This window comes from Pan paniscus, chromosome 7 (assembly GCF_029289425.2).
Source record: "Pan paniscus chromosome 7, NHGRI_mPanPan1-v2.0_pri, whole genome shotgun sequence".
Taxonomy (NCBI): Eukaryota; Metazoa; Chordata; class Mammalia; order Primates; family Hominidae; genus Pan; species Pan paniscus.
This window is the reverse complement of record NC_073256.2, coordinates 121,839,742-121,856,235: the sequence shown is the minus strand read 5'-3', so window position 1 is coordinate 121,856,235 and position 16,494 is coordinate 121,839,742. Positions and strand designations below refer to the sequence as shown.

Sequence of the window (16,494 nt, the reverse complement as noted above, 5' to 3'; positions counted from 1 at the left end):
GTCTAAAGCAAACTTAAAGATCACAGATAGGAAAAAATGTCTTTAAATTGTATGAAAGTACTGTGTACAGAGCTTTGTAGTAATAAATTTTACTATCAACATAAAATCAATTTCTAAGAAAATTTAAATGGTCAAAAGTTTAAGAAACACTGATTAAACCAAAAAACATCAAGAAATTGAAACTCTCTCCCTGACTCAATATATTCTGAATAGGCACAGAGCACAAATATGTCAACAGTGCTTTTATTACACAAAGTACTATGAAGCATTTAAAAAACCAAAAAGTAATTTTACTTATTTAAAAATCCTAAATGAATTAGCAAACTAAAATAGGGTATACATGAACAGATATTTATTGTTTCTTATTGTAAACAAGGTTTCTGCCTTCATGAATCTTTTTTTTTTTTTTGAGAGACACAGTCTCGCTTTGTCACCCAGGCTGAAGTGCAGTGGCGCCATCTTGGCTCACTGCAACCTTTGCCTCCCGGGTTCAAGCAGTTCTCCCGCCTCAGCCTCCCGAGTAGCTGGGATTACAGGTGTGTAAAAACTAAAACTCTGAAATGCTTAAAAAATAGTTGAACATCTTTGGGATCTTTGGAAACACCAAGATAGCTTAGAGAGGACACTAAATGCACTAAACATAAAGCAAAAATAAAAAATTAGACTTCATCAAGACTAAAATTAAAAACCACGCCCAACTAATTTTTGTATTTTTAGTAGAGATAGGGTTTCACCTTGTTGGCCAGGTTGGTCTCGAACTTCTGACCTCAGGTGATCCACCCACCTCAGCCTCCCAAAGTTCTGGGATTACGGCGTGAGCCACCTCTCCCAGCCTTTGCCTTCATGAATCTTAAATGTTTAGCGGACTAAAAGTTTATTAAGGGATTCCCTAGTTTGAATGGGACTAGACCTCCCATAAACAAGAGCTATTAAGTTTGGAAAAGATATTTGAAGGCTCTGGAGAGTAATAAAAAACTGGCAAAAACTGGGGAGTATTCCACCCCTGAAAGAAGGAACCACACTTCGTGAGATAGGCTTGTTTCCTACCAGTTCTCTGAAGATTCTTGCCAGTCTGTGCAACGTGGAGTGACTGGAACTCAAGCAGATCACCATGATCTTGTCAGCTTGAGGTGTCAGGATGCAGTTGAGGATGGGACAGTAACTGGAAATTAATAAGGTAACTCCTGGAAAGGAGAGAACCACAAGCTGGAAAGTAACTGCATTTAAATTATTCTCGAATCCTTAGCTGACCCATGAATTGTGTGTGCTTAAAGAAGACTCCAAGGAACCTGCTGGAAAGTAACAGCAGGAAGGCTGAAGATTTCAGCTGCTGCACCCCACAGCAGAGGCAGCATGTGGAGTTTGAATCCTGTCCATCACAGGGGAGACCGAGTATAGGGCTTCATAAATAAATGCCTTGAGATTTTTAATGAAACTCTGTGTGTCATACTTTACAAGTAAAGACAGTGTCCTTAAACTAAGAATTCCCCCTAAGACTAAGGGCAAAGCAGAAACAAACTCACTTTAAACAAAGTGTAAAACCAAACCTCCTCAAGTTCATGGTCATCAGACTAATTTAACTGTGTGATAGAACAAAAATTAGTATCTTCTATGTTCTAGATAAATGTAAGAAAGAAGAATCTCATTTTCTACTTGAAAACACAAAAATTTATATAAATCTCAGCTATAAATGTAAAAACTAAAACTCTGAAATACTTAAAAAGTAGTTGAACATCGTTGAGATCTTTGGAAACACCAAGATATCTTAGGACAACAAATGCACTAAACACAAAGCAAAAATAACAAATTAGACTTAATGAAGACTAAAATTTAAAACTTCTGCTTATTAAAAGGTTCCATTAAGAAAATGAAAAGACAAACCACAGGCTGGAAGAAAATATTAGCAATACACATGTCTAACAAAGGACTTGAATCCATTTTTTTTTTTTTGAGGTGAAGTCTTGCTCTGTCGCCCAGGCTGGGGTGCAGTGGTGCGATCTTAGCTCACTACAACCTCCACCTCCCAAGTTCAAGCAGTTCTTCTGCCTCAGCCTCCCGAGTAGCTGGGACTACAAGCATGCACCACCACACCCAGCTAATTTTTGTATTTTCAGTAGAGACGGGGTTTCACCATTTTGGTTGGCCAGGCTGGTCTCGAACTCCTGACCTCAAGTGATCTGCCCACCTCAGCCTCCCAAAGTTCTAGGATTACAGGTGTGAGCCACCATGCCCGGCCAAGAATATAAAAGGGCTTTTATAACTTTTTTTTTTAATGGGCAAAAGACATGAACAGATACTTCACAGAAGATATAAAAATGGCCAATAATCACATGAAAAGATGTTCAGCAAATTTGTCTTCAGGGAAGTGTACATAAAACCACAATAAGAGATCACACCCATCAGTGACTAAAATGAAAAAGACTGACCACACTGACTATTGGAGAGAAAGAATGTGGATGTAGGTGGATATGACATGTCTTACATAACATACATGCCCCCGAATAAGCTCATGTTTATAATATGTAGAGTTCTTAAGAAATATTAATGAATAAAGGAGGCAATTTGGAAAACAAGGCAATTTGGAGTAAAAGAAATAGAAATAACCCAAAAATTGGAAAAGGATTTCAATCTCAGTAAATAAAGACATGCTAAATAGAAGTGATAAATCTCTTTTGTCTACCTAATTGGCAAAACATTTTTAAAAATAGAATATGTCATTTTGCTAAACATGTGGGGTATATGGTACTTTGGTACATACTTGGTAGAACTGTAAATTCGTATAAACATGTTTTTCCAGTGTCTGTCAGATTTAAAGAGGAATTATTCTTCTGACCTAGCAATACTAGTTCTAGAATAGTTTGTCCTAGAGAAATTCTTGTTCTTGTAAGAGAGATATGTACATGTATAAGGGTTTTGTTTTGTTTTGTTTTGTTTGAGACAGAGTCTCACTCTGTTGCCCAGGTTGGAGTGCAGTGGCACAGTCTCGGCTTACTGCAAATTCTGTCTCCCAGGTTCAAGAGATTCTCCTGCCTCAGCCTCCCGAGTAGCTGGGATTACAGGCACATACCATCATGCCCGGCTAATTTTTATATTCTTAGTAGAGATGGGGTTTCACCATGGCCAGGCTGGTCTCAAACTCCTGACTTCGTGATCCACCCACCTCAGCGTCCCAAAGTGCTGGGATTACAGGCGTGAGCCACCATGCCCAGCCAGGAGTTTTTAAAGCATAGTTCATAATAGTGCAAACCTGGAAACAATCAAATTGTCTATCAGCTTTTGTTAGTTATTCAGAATATTTGAAGAAGAAACATTCTGGTATAATAATCCTTGGGTAATTAACTTTATTATCACTTAGTTTAAGGCAAAGGCAAGAATATAAAGTCAGATCTTTACTTTTTGGTGAGGCATGTTCAGATATTGTAAAACTGTATTTTGGTTTCTCTTTTTTCATAAGCAGTGACTAATTTTCTGTGTGCATTTATTTATTTGATGTTTTTGGCCTATACTTATGCCCACATTTTATTAACTACAAGATAGTGTTTGGCTATAAAGTGATTTATGTAAAAAAATATTCCCAAACTCAAGGACTTTTCACCAAAAACATTTTTCGTGTGTTCCTTTTTCAGTCTTTTACCTTGCTCAGATTTGTGCTAATTACTCTCCTAAGAATGTCAGCTGCAAACTTTTCATTAAGCAGGTATTAATCTAAGAGAAGGCTGAGTTTCTCTGTGTTTACTTCAATTCATCAGACTGGGGAGAGGTGATTCTGGTTGGAACACAGAACAGTTTAGGATGTTCTGAGTTAGAAGTGGTCTTTCCCAACCATACACACAGAGAAGAAAAAGAAAAGGTGCCAACTGTCACCTGTTTTTTAACATTATTTTGGAACCTGGCATTACTTGTGAAGAATTATTTTTCTACAATCTGGGGAAAAAATACAAATATGAGGAACATAGAATTAGTATTATTATTTGCTAATGATATGGTTGTATGCCTAGAAAACCCAGGAGAATCAGTCAGTATATGGAGGCTTATAATAATATCCTCAGTTACTTTGTAATACGATTTTTTTTTCCAAAATTGACTTTTTAATAGACAATTCTGATTTTTTTTTCAGTTTTCAGGATTTTGATATTCAAGGATCCAGAAGGTGCAATTTGGACTGGTTGACAATAGAAACATACAAGAATATTGAAAGTTACAGAGCTTGTGGTTCCACAATTCCACCTCCGTATATCTCTTCACAAGACCACATCTGGATTAGGTTTCATTCGGATGACAACATCTCTAGAAAGGGTTTCAGACTGGCATATTTTTCAGGTGTGTTTTTAAATAAGAAAGATATTGAACTGAATTTTATGGTATTAACTGCTCTGTCACTTCAGAGCTAATCTTCTAAGTAGTGTTCATTTAATTAGGAGTAGGCCCTTGAGGCAGCTGAGATTGAGGATTAGAAGCTAAAGTTAGATGCCCTAAAGCTGGGTCTCCAAAAGGTGTTTTGTATAATTCTAACAAAATGATTAACTTCATATACTAAGGTTAATTTTCTTTTTAAACATCTTAAATACATTTATTCTAAGAATAGCCTTTTCTCCCTCAAGTGCTTACTCATATTCAGAAAGTTACTTCAGAATGTATTTTTGTGGTAATTGTCATTGTTTTTATACCTCCAGAGAAAAGACCTAACAAACTTCACCTTCATAGTTTATAGTCTCAGAAAAAACGACATCTTTTCTTTTCTTAAACTGTGTCTAAAAAACATGACCAGATCATACAAATGTGAATAATTCAGAATTAGTCCTCTCTTTTAGATCAAAATGCAAGATCTTCATGGAATAATAATAAGTATTTAACAAGTTGAATTGTTGAGTAAGCATGCCAGTACTAATTTGTCATTAGAACCCAACCTGTTAAATCATTCCATTTATAAAGATACATACACACATACGTTGATTGCAGCACTATTCTCAATAGCAAAGAGATGGAATCAAACCAAATGCCCATCAATGATAGACTGGGTAAAGAAAATGTTGGTACATATACACCATGGAATACTATGCAGCCATAAAAAGGAACGAGATCATGTCCTTTGCTGGAAGCTGGATGGATGGATGAAGCTGGAAGCCATTATCCTCAGCAAAATAACACAGGAACAGAAAACCAAACACTGCATGTTCTCACTTATAAGTGGGACCCGAACAATGAGAACACATGGACACAGGCCCCACATTTATTGTGGCCTTTCTAGGGAGGGTGGGGTGGGAGGGAGAGCATTAGGGAAAAGACCTAATGCATACTGGACTTAATACCTAGGTGATGGATTGATGGGTGCAGCAAACCACCATGGCACATGTTTACTCATGTAACAAACCTGCACATCCTGCACATGTACCCTGGAACTTAAAAATAAAATTAAAATATTAAAAAACCAACCTGTTTTTTAAAACTTCTAGCACTTGGGCTTTATGAACATTTATTATAAAAATATCACTTGCTGTTTTATGTCTTTTAAAGATTATAATTTTTCTCCTTCTCTTTCCATCTCTTTCTACTCACATCTTCACAGGGAAATCTGAGGAACCAAATTGTGCTTGTGATCAGTTTCGTTGTGGTAATGGAAAGTGTATACCAGAAGCCTGGAAATGTAATAACATGGATGAATGTGGAGATAGTTCCGATGAAGAGATCTGTGCCAAAGAAGCAAATCCTCCAACTGCTGCTGCTTTTCAACCCTGTGCTTACAACCAGTTCCAGTGTTTATCCCGTTTTACCAAAGTTTACACTTGCCTCCCCGAATCTTTAAAATGTGATGGGAACATTGACTGCCTTGACCTAGGAGATGAGATAGACTGTGATGTGCCAACATGTGGGCAATGGCTAAAATATTTTTATGGTACTTTTAATTCTCCCAATTATCCAGACTTTTATCCTCCTGGAAGCAATTGCACCTGGTTAATAGACACTGGTGATCACCGTAAAGTCATTTTACGCTTCACTGACTTTAAACTTGATGGTACTGGTTATGGTGATTATGTCAAAATATATGATGGATTAGAGGAGAATCCACACAAGCTTTTGCGTGTGTTGACAGCTTTTGATTCTCATGCACCTCTTACAGTTGTTTCTTCTTCTGGACAGATAAGGGTACATTTTTGTGCTGATAAAGTGAATGCTGCGAGGGGATTTAATGCTACTTACCAAGTAGATGGGTTCTGTTTGCCATGGGAAATACCCTGTGGAGGTAACTGGGGGTGTTATACTGAGCAGCAGCGTTGTGATGGGTATTGGCATTGCCCAAATGGAAGGGATGAAACCAATTGTACCATGTGCCAGAAGGAAGAATTTCCATGTTCCCGAAATGGTGTCTGTTATCCTCATTCTGATCGCTGCAACTACCAGAATCATTGCCCAAATGGCTCAGATGAAAAAAACTGCTTTTTTTGCCAACCAGGAAATTTCCATTGTAAAAACAATCGTTGTGTGTTTGAAAGTTGGGTGTGTGATTCTCAAGATGACTGTGGTGATGGCAGCGATGAAGAAAATTGCCCAGTAATCGTGCCTACAAGAGTCATCACTGCTGCCGTCATAGGGAGCCTCATCTGTGGCCTGTTACTCGTCATAGCATTGGGATGTACTTGTAAGCTTTATTCTCTGAGAATGTTTGAAAGAAGGTCAGTATCAAGACAGAACTATTGGGCCTCAATAAAAGCAGGCCCAAGTGTTTGAAACAAGTTCTTTGATGATTAGCAATGTATTTTTGTTTTATATTAGTTTAGAAAATGGTTAAAGATTGTTGATGATGTATAAAATTAGCGTGAAAAGCCCGAGACTCAGAAGGCCAGACACATTACAAACTAAATATTTAGAGTTATGAGAAAAAGCCCATCTATTTACCAGCTCCTGTTTTCAGATTAATCTGTTTTATAGGAATATTGTAAGCTGCAGCTCTCAGTTTTAGTGTTTTAACCTGTATTTTTCTAAATACAAATTCAAAAATTCCAGATATTCTATATGCTATGTTCAAAGCCTACAGGTAAATAGAAAAATGAATAAGGCATAATATCACAAGCAGTTTACAGTTAGGAGGAAGGAATTGGGGCATGGAATAAGATGACAAAAGTATAATACTATAAAGAGCTATGAAACAAAATGGTATAAAGTCAAAAATACCTAATCTAATGAGGGAGAGAGGCAGAAAGGCTTTAATTGGAGGGGTGCCACTTGAAATGTATCAGTAGAAGAATATAGATAGGGGAAAAGGTGTTGTTAAAGCAATAACCTGGGAAAATATATAGAAGTAGGAATGTCCAGCATTGCTCAAAAAGTAAGCACATGATTCAGTTTATCTGGAGCCCAGGATGCGTATGAAGGGCTAACAGGAGATACGATTGGAACACAAGACTAATGTCCTGTTGTAGAGTTAAGTGACAACAGCACTTCAGAGTTCTCAGTTCAGTAAGAAATGGTTAACTGTTAAAGGGTGACCTTCAGAGTGAGTAGTTTTCAGTTTGATGCAGGATAAATGGGACCTGGCAGAAGTTAATGGCAGAGATGTCCCTGTGGAGACAATGACCTTCAGTCCCAGAAGAATTACAAATAATAGATTTAACAACTTTTTACATAACAGATGACTAATAGATGGCACACAGATGCACAGTATCGTAATAACCATTACTGCATCTTTTCTTTTTTTTCCTTTTTTTTTTTTTTTTTTTTTTGTTGTTTGTTTGGAGACGGGAGTCTTGCTCTGTCACCCGGGCTGGAGTGCACTGGTGCGATCTCAGCTCACTGCACTCCGTCTCCCAGGTTCAAGCGATTCTCCTGCCTCAGCCTCCCAAGTAGCTGTGATTACAGGCGCCCGCCACCACGCCTGGCTAATTTTTCGTATTTTTAGTAGAGACAGGGTTTCACTCTGTTGGCCAGGCTGGTCCCAAACTACTGACCTCGTGATCCACCCGCCTTGGCCTCCCAAACTGCTGGGATTACAGGTGTGAGCCACGGCGCCCGACCACTGCATCTTTGGCCAAGTGTAAATGGCCAGAAAACTTTTTACCACATTGCAACAAAAGAGCACAATGAAGAGTCAAAGATCCCAGCTGGGCGCAGTGGCTTCAACGTATATTCAGTAAATACAGTATTCTTAGGAGTTTTTTAATCTTGTATTATTTCTCCCTTTACCTTTTACAGGGATTTTCATTTATTAAAACTCAGTGATCTAGGCTTCTACTAGCATAAAGCCCTATGAAGACAGACTGCCTGCATCAGCTTTGTATTCCCACTGTAGGGATAATACATATATTCAGTAAATGTTTATCAAATGACTAAGCTTTAAAATGATCAAATATGCCAAGATTCAGATTGTTTTAATTACTGATAATAGAAAATTGTTCTTTTTCTTCACTCCCCCTTTTAATCATTTTTCTTTCCATCTACTCTCAAAGATCATTTGAAACACAGTTGTCAAGAGTGGAAGCAGAATTGTTAAGAAGAGAAGCTCCTCCCTCGTATGGACAATTGATTGCTCAGGGTTTAATTCCACCAGTTGAAGATTTTCCTGTTTGTTCACCTAATCAGGTATATTGCAATGTGTAATTTCTATTACATTTCCTCTTAAAATGAAATCTGCGCCTGTATATATGATAAAGCAAAGACCCTTGACTGTCAGAATTTTTGCAATCAAGGATTTAAATGTATGGAAGATTTGAAGTCATAGTTTTCATTATAGTTTAACACTACAAACTACAAAAGTATATTTTTCATTCCTCTGATTTGGCTGTGCAATTCTTAAGCATTTTACTGTTTAGGATAATTTAGTGCATTATAATTCAAAAGTATTAAGCTTGGCAAATTATTTTTTACTTGACCTGAACATCTGCAAGATTTAAGAATGAACACTAAAATTAATATGCTAGCAATATAACATGCTAGATTAACCACTTATAAGTAAAAGTAATTAAAATGAAGTTAACATTTCTACCTCAGGAAAAACATCTTGAAGCTGGATTTTACAGTGTTTAACAATTTATAGCATTTTGTTTATATAGTAATTCATTATATGTTTCTGAATTCTTTCAATTTCTCAGCAATTAAAAAAATTTTTCTCGTGCTTAAAAATGTGCCAGTGTTCATTTTAGGCATAAGGATTTATTCATTTAAATTGTAAATTCATTCAGAAACATTTATAAAAATTGTTGTTTCCAGTATTATAATTAAAACTGGTAAACATTGTTTTCCCAGTAATATAATTACTTTCAAAATAGAATACCATTTCCTTTTTGGTAAATGTGAGTTCTGATTACAGTCTATCACCTTATTGGAGTATTTTAGGAAATCTTTGGTGAGAATTTGTAGTTTCAAAACATTTCTCCATATGTAATTTCCTAAGTAAATCATTCAGAAGTTCCACTGTTGGAATTTTGTGTGCAAAGTAGGAAAAACCTAAGTTGTGGCTTCTTTATATCAGCCCTGCTATGGGGAAAGTTTTTTTTTAGGTAAGAATCAGATCACAGTTAATTTTACACACCTACTTCATTCTCTACCACCCACCATGCCTAAACCCCATAAAGTTAGAGAGAACACGGTTCACACAAGATTGTCTTCACTCCTAACACCAACTGCAAATTCAAGGAGTTCCCCAAATCCCCTTCAGGTTTGATAATTTACTAGGAACACTCAAAAAACTCACTGAAAGCAGCTCACTTGCGATTACAGTTTATTACAGGGAGAGGATACAGACACAGATTAACCAAGGGAAAAGATGCATAGGACAAAGTTCAGAAGGGTACCAAACATGGACCTTCCAGTTGTCCTTTCCCCATAGAGGCAGGAGGGCATTACTGTGTGAACACAGATATGTGACAATATGCATGGAGTGTTACCAATCAGGAAAGCTCACCCAGGCCTCGGGTGTCCGGAGTTTGTACTGGTGCACTAGCACATAGGCAGGATTAATTGCACATGTGGCCAATCCCAGTTTCTAGCCTTATCCAGAGATTGACTGACCCAAAGCCCTCACCCTACATGACACTGTTGGTGTGGTTCAGAGCTTCCACTCTAAATCAGTTTTACTATCTGGCTGGTCCAAGGCCCCCAGGCAAAGACACTGCTTTCAGACATGACAGTGGAAGGGCTTGGAGATGATGTACCAAAAGCCAAGGACAGAGGCTTTGGGTGAGGTTAAATTCTTTATTACCTCACACTACCCCAGTTTCTCAGGTTATATTTACCCTCGTGGGAGAATTCTACTTCAACCTTTTAGAATAAAATATGTTTATGGGTGGTAAGTTAGATTGTATTCATTTAATGAGATTAAAAACTCTCAAGTTTGAAGCTTTTGGTAACAAATTACCAAATTTTTATAGCAGATTTTGGAAAAAATAAGTAATGATGTAATTCACCATCTCACTCAAAGGAGAAACGCTTTTTGAGGAATGCTTTCTCCTTCATAAACTGAAGAAGTATATGAAATTATTCCTAGAACATTCATGAGATCCCCTCATAAAATATAATGTTAGATTGCCAATCCTAATTAACTGACTTTTAACTAAATAGAGAGTTTCACCTCAGTATGACAAACCAAATGTTAAAGTCAGCAATAAAGTATGTTGAAGGCATTGTTGATCTTGATGGCTAATAGCAGCACAACAGAGAAGGATAACAGAAGAGCCTTTTGTTCATTGCTGGACATAATAGCATAGTGCTCAACATGAAGCCTTAAAACTTGCATGCTCACTGTTGAGGAGCAGATCTGTGGAGAAGTTCATTATAAATGTGAACCACTTTTTCTTTTTCTTTTTTTTTTTTTAATTTGTAGTTAGGTACTTCTTAATTGGTGAAAACTCTTAAACTCATCTGTATAGCAAATCCATGTGTGCTGATATCCAAATTTCTTATTGACAATCTGTGCCTTACTAATGTTAAGACTATGAAATGTTCCTATGATAGTAGCTTCTTATCATAAATTATGTTCATGGCACTATGGAAGGGCCTATATGGAAAGCATAAATAAATGCAATACCAGTCACAAAGAGATACAGAACATAAGAGGACATCTTCCTTATTTTCTACCTTCTTTCTTCTGTGAGGGGAAAGGGAAGAGGTGTGAGTTTTGGCAGGAGACGGTATCATCAGCTGAAGGAGAGTATATCAACTTAAGATTGTTTCCTGGAAATATAATTTTTAAATACTAAATGCCAGGTTGGTGAAAGCTGTTTCAAGTTTGAATACTTCTTTTTATAACCACTAGATGGAGCTTAAAGACTATCTTATATAATGCTATATGCTTTTAAAAACAAACTCTAAACTCGTTCATCTAGAAAAAAGAATAGATTTTTTATTCAGTTGGACAACCTTTCATGTACACTAATTACAGCTAACTAGTTTTCAAAGAATGATATATTTATACTTAATACTAAACTATAGAAAATAAAACTTTAAAGATTAAGAAGGAATCTAAATGTCAATACCATTGAGTAATGATATAAACAGTTTCTTTTGTTGTTTCTTGTTGTCTTCTGTGCTGTATTACAAATATAATTCCTTTATTTGTGACAATATAATTAAATCCTCAGTATCCATTCAGCAAATGCTTGAGAACCAACTCTGTGAAATACAATTTTCACATGTTTTGGAAAAGTTAAGCCTTGTAAATTAAATCTAATTTGTTCTTAAAAAAAAAAAAGATAAAAGTCCTCGTTTTCACAAACTCATTTTGGTCACTTCGTCAATTATGTAGAGATTCTCCTATGTTCCTAGTTACAGAAGTATCAATTTTATTTTCTAGCTTTGGTACACTTTTCATGTTGGATTACGATGTGAGATTTTGAAACAACTGTTATAATTGACATTAAATATCATTTTTAAGTTGCATATATAAAATGGAATATCAAGAAAAGTTTAAACAAACAATGATTCAAGTTAGATTAGTAGATTAGATTCTGTAGTAGGATGAACCCACATAGGTAAGAGAATTTAATTTTTCCTTCTTAGACCCAAAAGCAACAATGAGTAACAGAATTTTTAACCACAACACATTCTTAATAGAAGGGTGTTTTTTTTTTTTATCTTAGTACCTTGTTGTTAACTATCTTAAGATCTTTTCTTATTTTTGTAGGCTTCTGTTTTGGAAAATCTGAGGCTAGCGGTACGATCTCAGCTTGGATTTACTTCAGTCAGGCTTCCTATGGCAGGCAGATCAAGCAACATTTGGAACCGTATTTTTAATTTTGCAAGATCACGTCATTCTGGGTCATTGGCTTTGGTCTCAGCAGATGGAGATGAGGTTGTCCCTAGTCAGAGTACCAGTAGAGAACCTGAGAGAAATCATACTCACAGAAGTTTGTTTTCCGTGGAGTCTGATGATACAGACACAGAAAATGAGAGAAGAGATATGGCAGGAGCATCTGGTGGGGTTGCAGCTCCTTTGCCTCAAAAAGTCCCTCCCACAACGGCAGTAGAAGCGACAGTAGGAGCATGTGCAAGTTCCTCAACTCAGAGTACCCGAGGTGGTCATGCAGATAATGGAAGGGATGTGACAAGTGTGGAACCCCCAAGTGTGAGTCCAGCACGTCACCAGCTTACAAGTGCACTCAGTCGTATGACTCAGGGGCTACGCTGGGTACGTTTTACATTAGGACGATCAAGTTCCGTAAGTCAGAACCAGAGTCCTTTGAGACAACTTGATAATGGGGTAAGTGGAAGAGAAGATGATGATGATGTTGAAATGCTAATTCCAATTTCTGATGGATCTTCAGACTTTGATGTGAATGACTGCTCCAGACCTCTTCTTGATCTTGCCTCAGATCAAGGACAAGGGCTTAGACAACCATATAATGCAACAAATCCTGGAGTAAGGCCAAGTAATCGAGATGGCCCCTGTGAGCGCTGTGGTATTGTCCACACTGCCCAGATACCAGACACTTGCTTAGAAGTAACACTGAAAAACGAAACGAGTGATGATGAGGCTTTGTTACTTTGTTAGGTACTAATCACATAAGGGAGATTGTATACAAGTTGGAGCAATATCCATTTATTATTTTGTAACTTTACAGTTAAACTAGTTTTAGTTTAAAAAGAAAAAATGCAGGGTGATTTCTTATTATTATATGTTAGCCTGCATGGTTAAATTCGACAACTTGTAACTCTATGAACTTAGAGTTTACTATTTTAGCAGCTAAAAATGCATCACATATTCATATTGTTCAATAATGTCCTTTCATTTGTTTCTGATTGTTTTCATCCTGATACTGTAGTTCACTGTAGAAATGTGGCTGCTGAAACTCATTTGATTGTCATTTTTATCTATCCTATGTTAAATGGTTTGTTTTTACAAAATAATACCTTATTTTAATTGAAACGTTTATGCTTTTGCCAACACATCTTGTAACTTAATATACTAGATGTTAAGGTTGTTAATGTACAAAAAAAAAAACACCCTTATACTCACCTGCGTTTTCATTTGTTTGACATTTGTCTATTATTGGATTTCATTATCATATGAACTTGTCAATGGGAAACAAACTGTCTAAAAATTTTTCTCTTACGTTTAACATACAATCATGTGAAATTTAGGCAGAGTTCGATAAATTACTGGCAAAAACAAAACTCTTTTATAAAGATTTTCTAATGTTGACTTTAATACTCTAACATGGTACAAACCAAATGGTAAAATCCCAAGTCATTTCTTTTTTCATCTCTATTTAGCAACAGAATTAAGTGGATGAAGATATTCTACTATGCATTAAATCTTGAACTTTATAAAACATGTACAAAAATTGTACAAGATAAGTTCCACCTGGTAATGTCTTTCCCTAATACAGGGTTGCGCTTGCATTGGACCCTAGGGATTTGCACTAAAATTATATCAAGGTCTCAGATGAGCTTAGTGCACAAGCACTATCACTTTAAATACTATTATTTGCTACCACAGCAACTATATATTTCCATAGCTTTTGGCTGGGGGCGGGGGACGTTTTTATTACAACTTGAAATTGCTTTGCTGGTTTCATATTTATTTGTTGTATTTAAAAAATACATTGTTGTAAGAGTGATTTTTTCAATATATTTTATTCCTGGGGGGGATCATGCTACACTCTCAAAAGAAAATTAAGAAATCATTCAGATCATCCCCCCTTTTTAAGTAGTGTGAATTGCAAAACCCAACATATTTTTTTTACTGTCAATTGCGGTTTATTTATTCTTTAGCTGTCTGTTTTAGTAGTTTAATGATTATGAAAAATGTATCTGTGTGTGATTTGCTATTTATTAAATTTTAAGTACTTTGCTGAATGTCATTTTAAAGCATGTTTGAAGTCTTGTGTATTTGTGTTAATGCTGTCAGGAGGAACTGACTAAGATGTTTTAATATGTATCAAAAATTAAAATGATTTTTTTTATTGCCTTGAGGTACTTTTTAAATCAAAGCTGTTCTTTATTTGTTGAATTTTGGTGCATATACAAATTCAGGCCATAAAATATGCAATATATCTAGAATAAAAATGATTAGAAGGAGATCATTCCTTAACTACTTTATAGTAAAGTAGTAGCTTTTACCAGTACTCGAGGGTAAAATTTTCTAAGGACTTGAATATTATTTTGCTTGAGATTGCCCTTCAATTGATGTATCTCACAAGATGAGAGAGTTTAATTGATTAAACTGCCTTTTAATTGACGTATCTCACAAGATGCAGTAACACAATCAGTTCTCTTTTTAAATTGTTTTCACATACGTTTTAGACCCCTATAATATATTCTACTGGCAGAATTTGGGTTACCAAATAATCTTTTACGCCCTAGTACTAATATACTATCAAGTACAAGGGTTTTGGTTTTCTAGCATATGTTTTAATTTATTATTTTAATTAACTAATACATCATCCTGGTTCAAACAGTAAAATGTAAATTCCTCTTCTATCCCAACACCCATCTTTTAGTTCACTTGAAAGAGACACATATCAGTACCAGATTCTTGTATATCTCTCTAGAAATAACCATATATGTACATAGGCATATCAGTACCATATATAGTAATGCAAATTGTAACATAACTATGCATACATTTTCTGTACCTTTTCTCAAAGGGAAATAATACATCATTAGAGTTTGAATATTAAAAGTAAGATCAAGCATTTCTGTTATTTGTTTTTTTTACATTTAAATCATTGATCTCTCCTGAATTTAGGGCTTCACTATCTTTTTTCCAGATGACTACCTAGTTTTCACAAAGCTATTTATTAAATAATAAATCCTTTCCTTACTAATTTGAAATGGAACTTATATAGTACATTTCCATATTATTTGGGTATGTTTCTAGACTCTATTTTCTTCTGTTGATCTGCTTTTCTCTTTTTGTACCAATCCTTTATTGTTTTAATAACTGTGATTTTTAAGTGTTTCAAATATTCTTATTTATATTTCCATTTGAATGACAATCAATTTGTTGAGTTCCACAAAACATCCATGGGTACTTTTTTTTTTTTTTTGGACAGTTTTAATTTTATAGATTAATTTAGGGGAATTTGACATCATTATCATGTTAAAGCTTTTTATCTAAACCATGGTGCACTATCTAAAACTCATGCCCATTCATCTTTTTTTGTTTCCTTCAGATGAATTTTACACTTTACAGAGATCTCATACATTTTTAAGAGTTTTTTTTTTTTAAATTTTTACATTTTATTGCCTTTATTAATGAAATCCTGTTTATAATTTTGCCTAATTTTAGTGCATGTAAAGGCCAATTATTTATGTTAATTTTCTACCTGGCTACCTGATTCCATTTTTTTGTTGTTTGTAATAGTATTTCACTTAATTATTTTGTGTTTTCCAACTACACAGTCCTGTCATCAGCAAACACTGATAATGTAACCATTGTTACAGTTTGCATTCCTCTTTGTATCTTAATTGCATTGTCTAGTACTTCTAAAATAATGTTCAATAACTGGCTATAATGAATTGAGTTGAGAGAGATTTAATCATATTAAGGAGTATCAACTAATCCCTAGTCTTAAAACTTTTTAAAGACTGCATGTTTAATTTTATCACATGCCTTTTCGACATCTGTGGAGATGATCATATGATTTTTTTTCCTTTGATCCTTTAAGATGAATTTTACTAATATATTTTGTAATTTTGCACTATCATTACATTCTTTAAATAAATTCTTTTTGGCCATGTGTATTTTTTTAATATATTGCTAGATTGCACTTCATATTTTATTTAGGATATTTGCACTTGTATTAATCAGTAGTCTATAGTTTGTGTGTGCGTGCATACACGTGTTCACTTTGAGAAGTGTAGTATTTTATGCTTGTGGATTTGGAAACTTCCCTCCTTTTACAATGCCCTAGAACAGTTTAAATAGCATTGAAATTTTCTGTTTCTTAAAATTTCAGTGAAATTATCTGGGTTTCGTGGATGTTTGGCAAGCAGCTTTTTGACAACTTTGTTGGTATCATCTAGGTAATTAATCCATGTAGTTTTTATATCCTATCTGGA

The 16,494-nt window shown here is 35.3% G+C and overlaps 1 protein-coding gene across 3 annotated transcripts in view; it reads left to right on the top strand.

The window, feature by feature from the left end:
• LRP12 (LDL receptor related protein 12) overlaps nucleotides 1–14,402 on the top strand; it is a 99,618-nt gene extending 85,216 nt beyond the window's left edge. For all 3 annotated transcript variants that reach the window (XM_034966472.4, XM_014345991.5, XM_055116846.2), the window contains 4 exons: nucleotides 4,118–4,320; nucleotides 5,567–6,671; nucleotides 8,442–8,574; nucleotides 12,113–14,402. In XM_034966472.4, coding sequence (XP_034822363.1) covers nucleotides 4,118–4,320; nucleotides 5,567–6,671; nucleotides 8,442–8,574; nucleotides 12,113–12,979 — 2,308 coding nt within the window. In that variant the 3' untranslated portion in view covers nucleotides 12,980–14,402. The remainder of the gene's footprint in view (nucleotides 1–4,117; nucleotides 4,321–5,566; nucleotides 6,672–8,441; nucleotides 8,575–12,112) is intronic.
• Nucleotides 14,403–16,494: the final 2,092 nt, after the last annotated feature.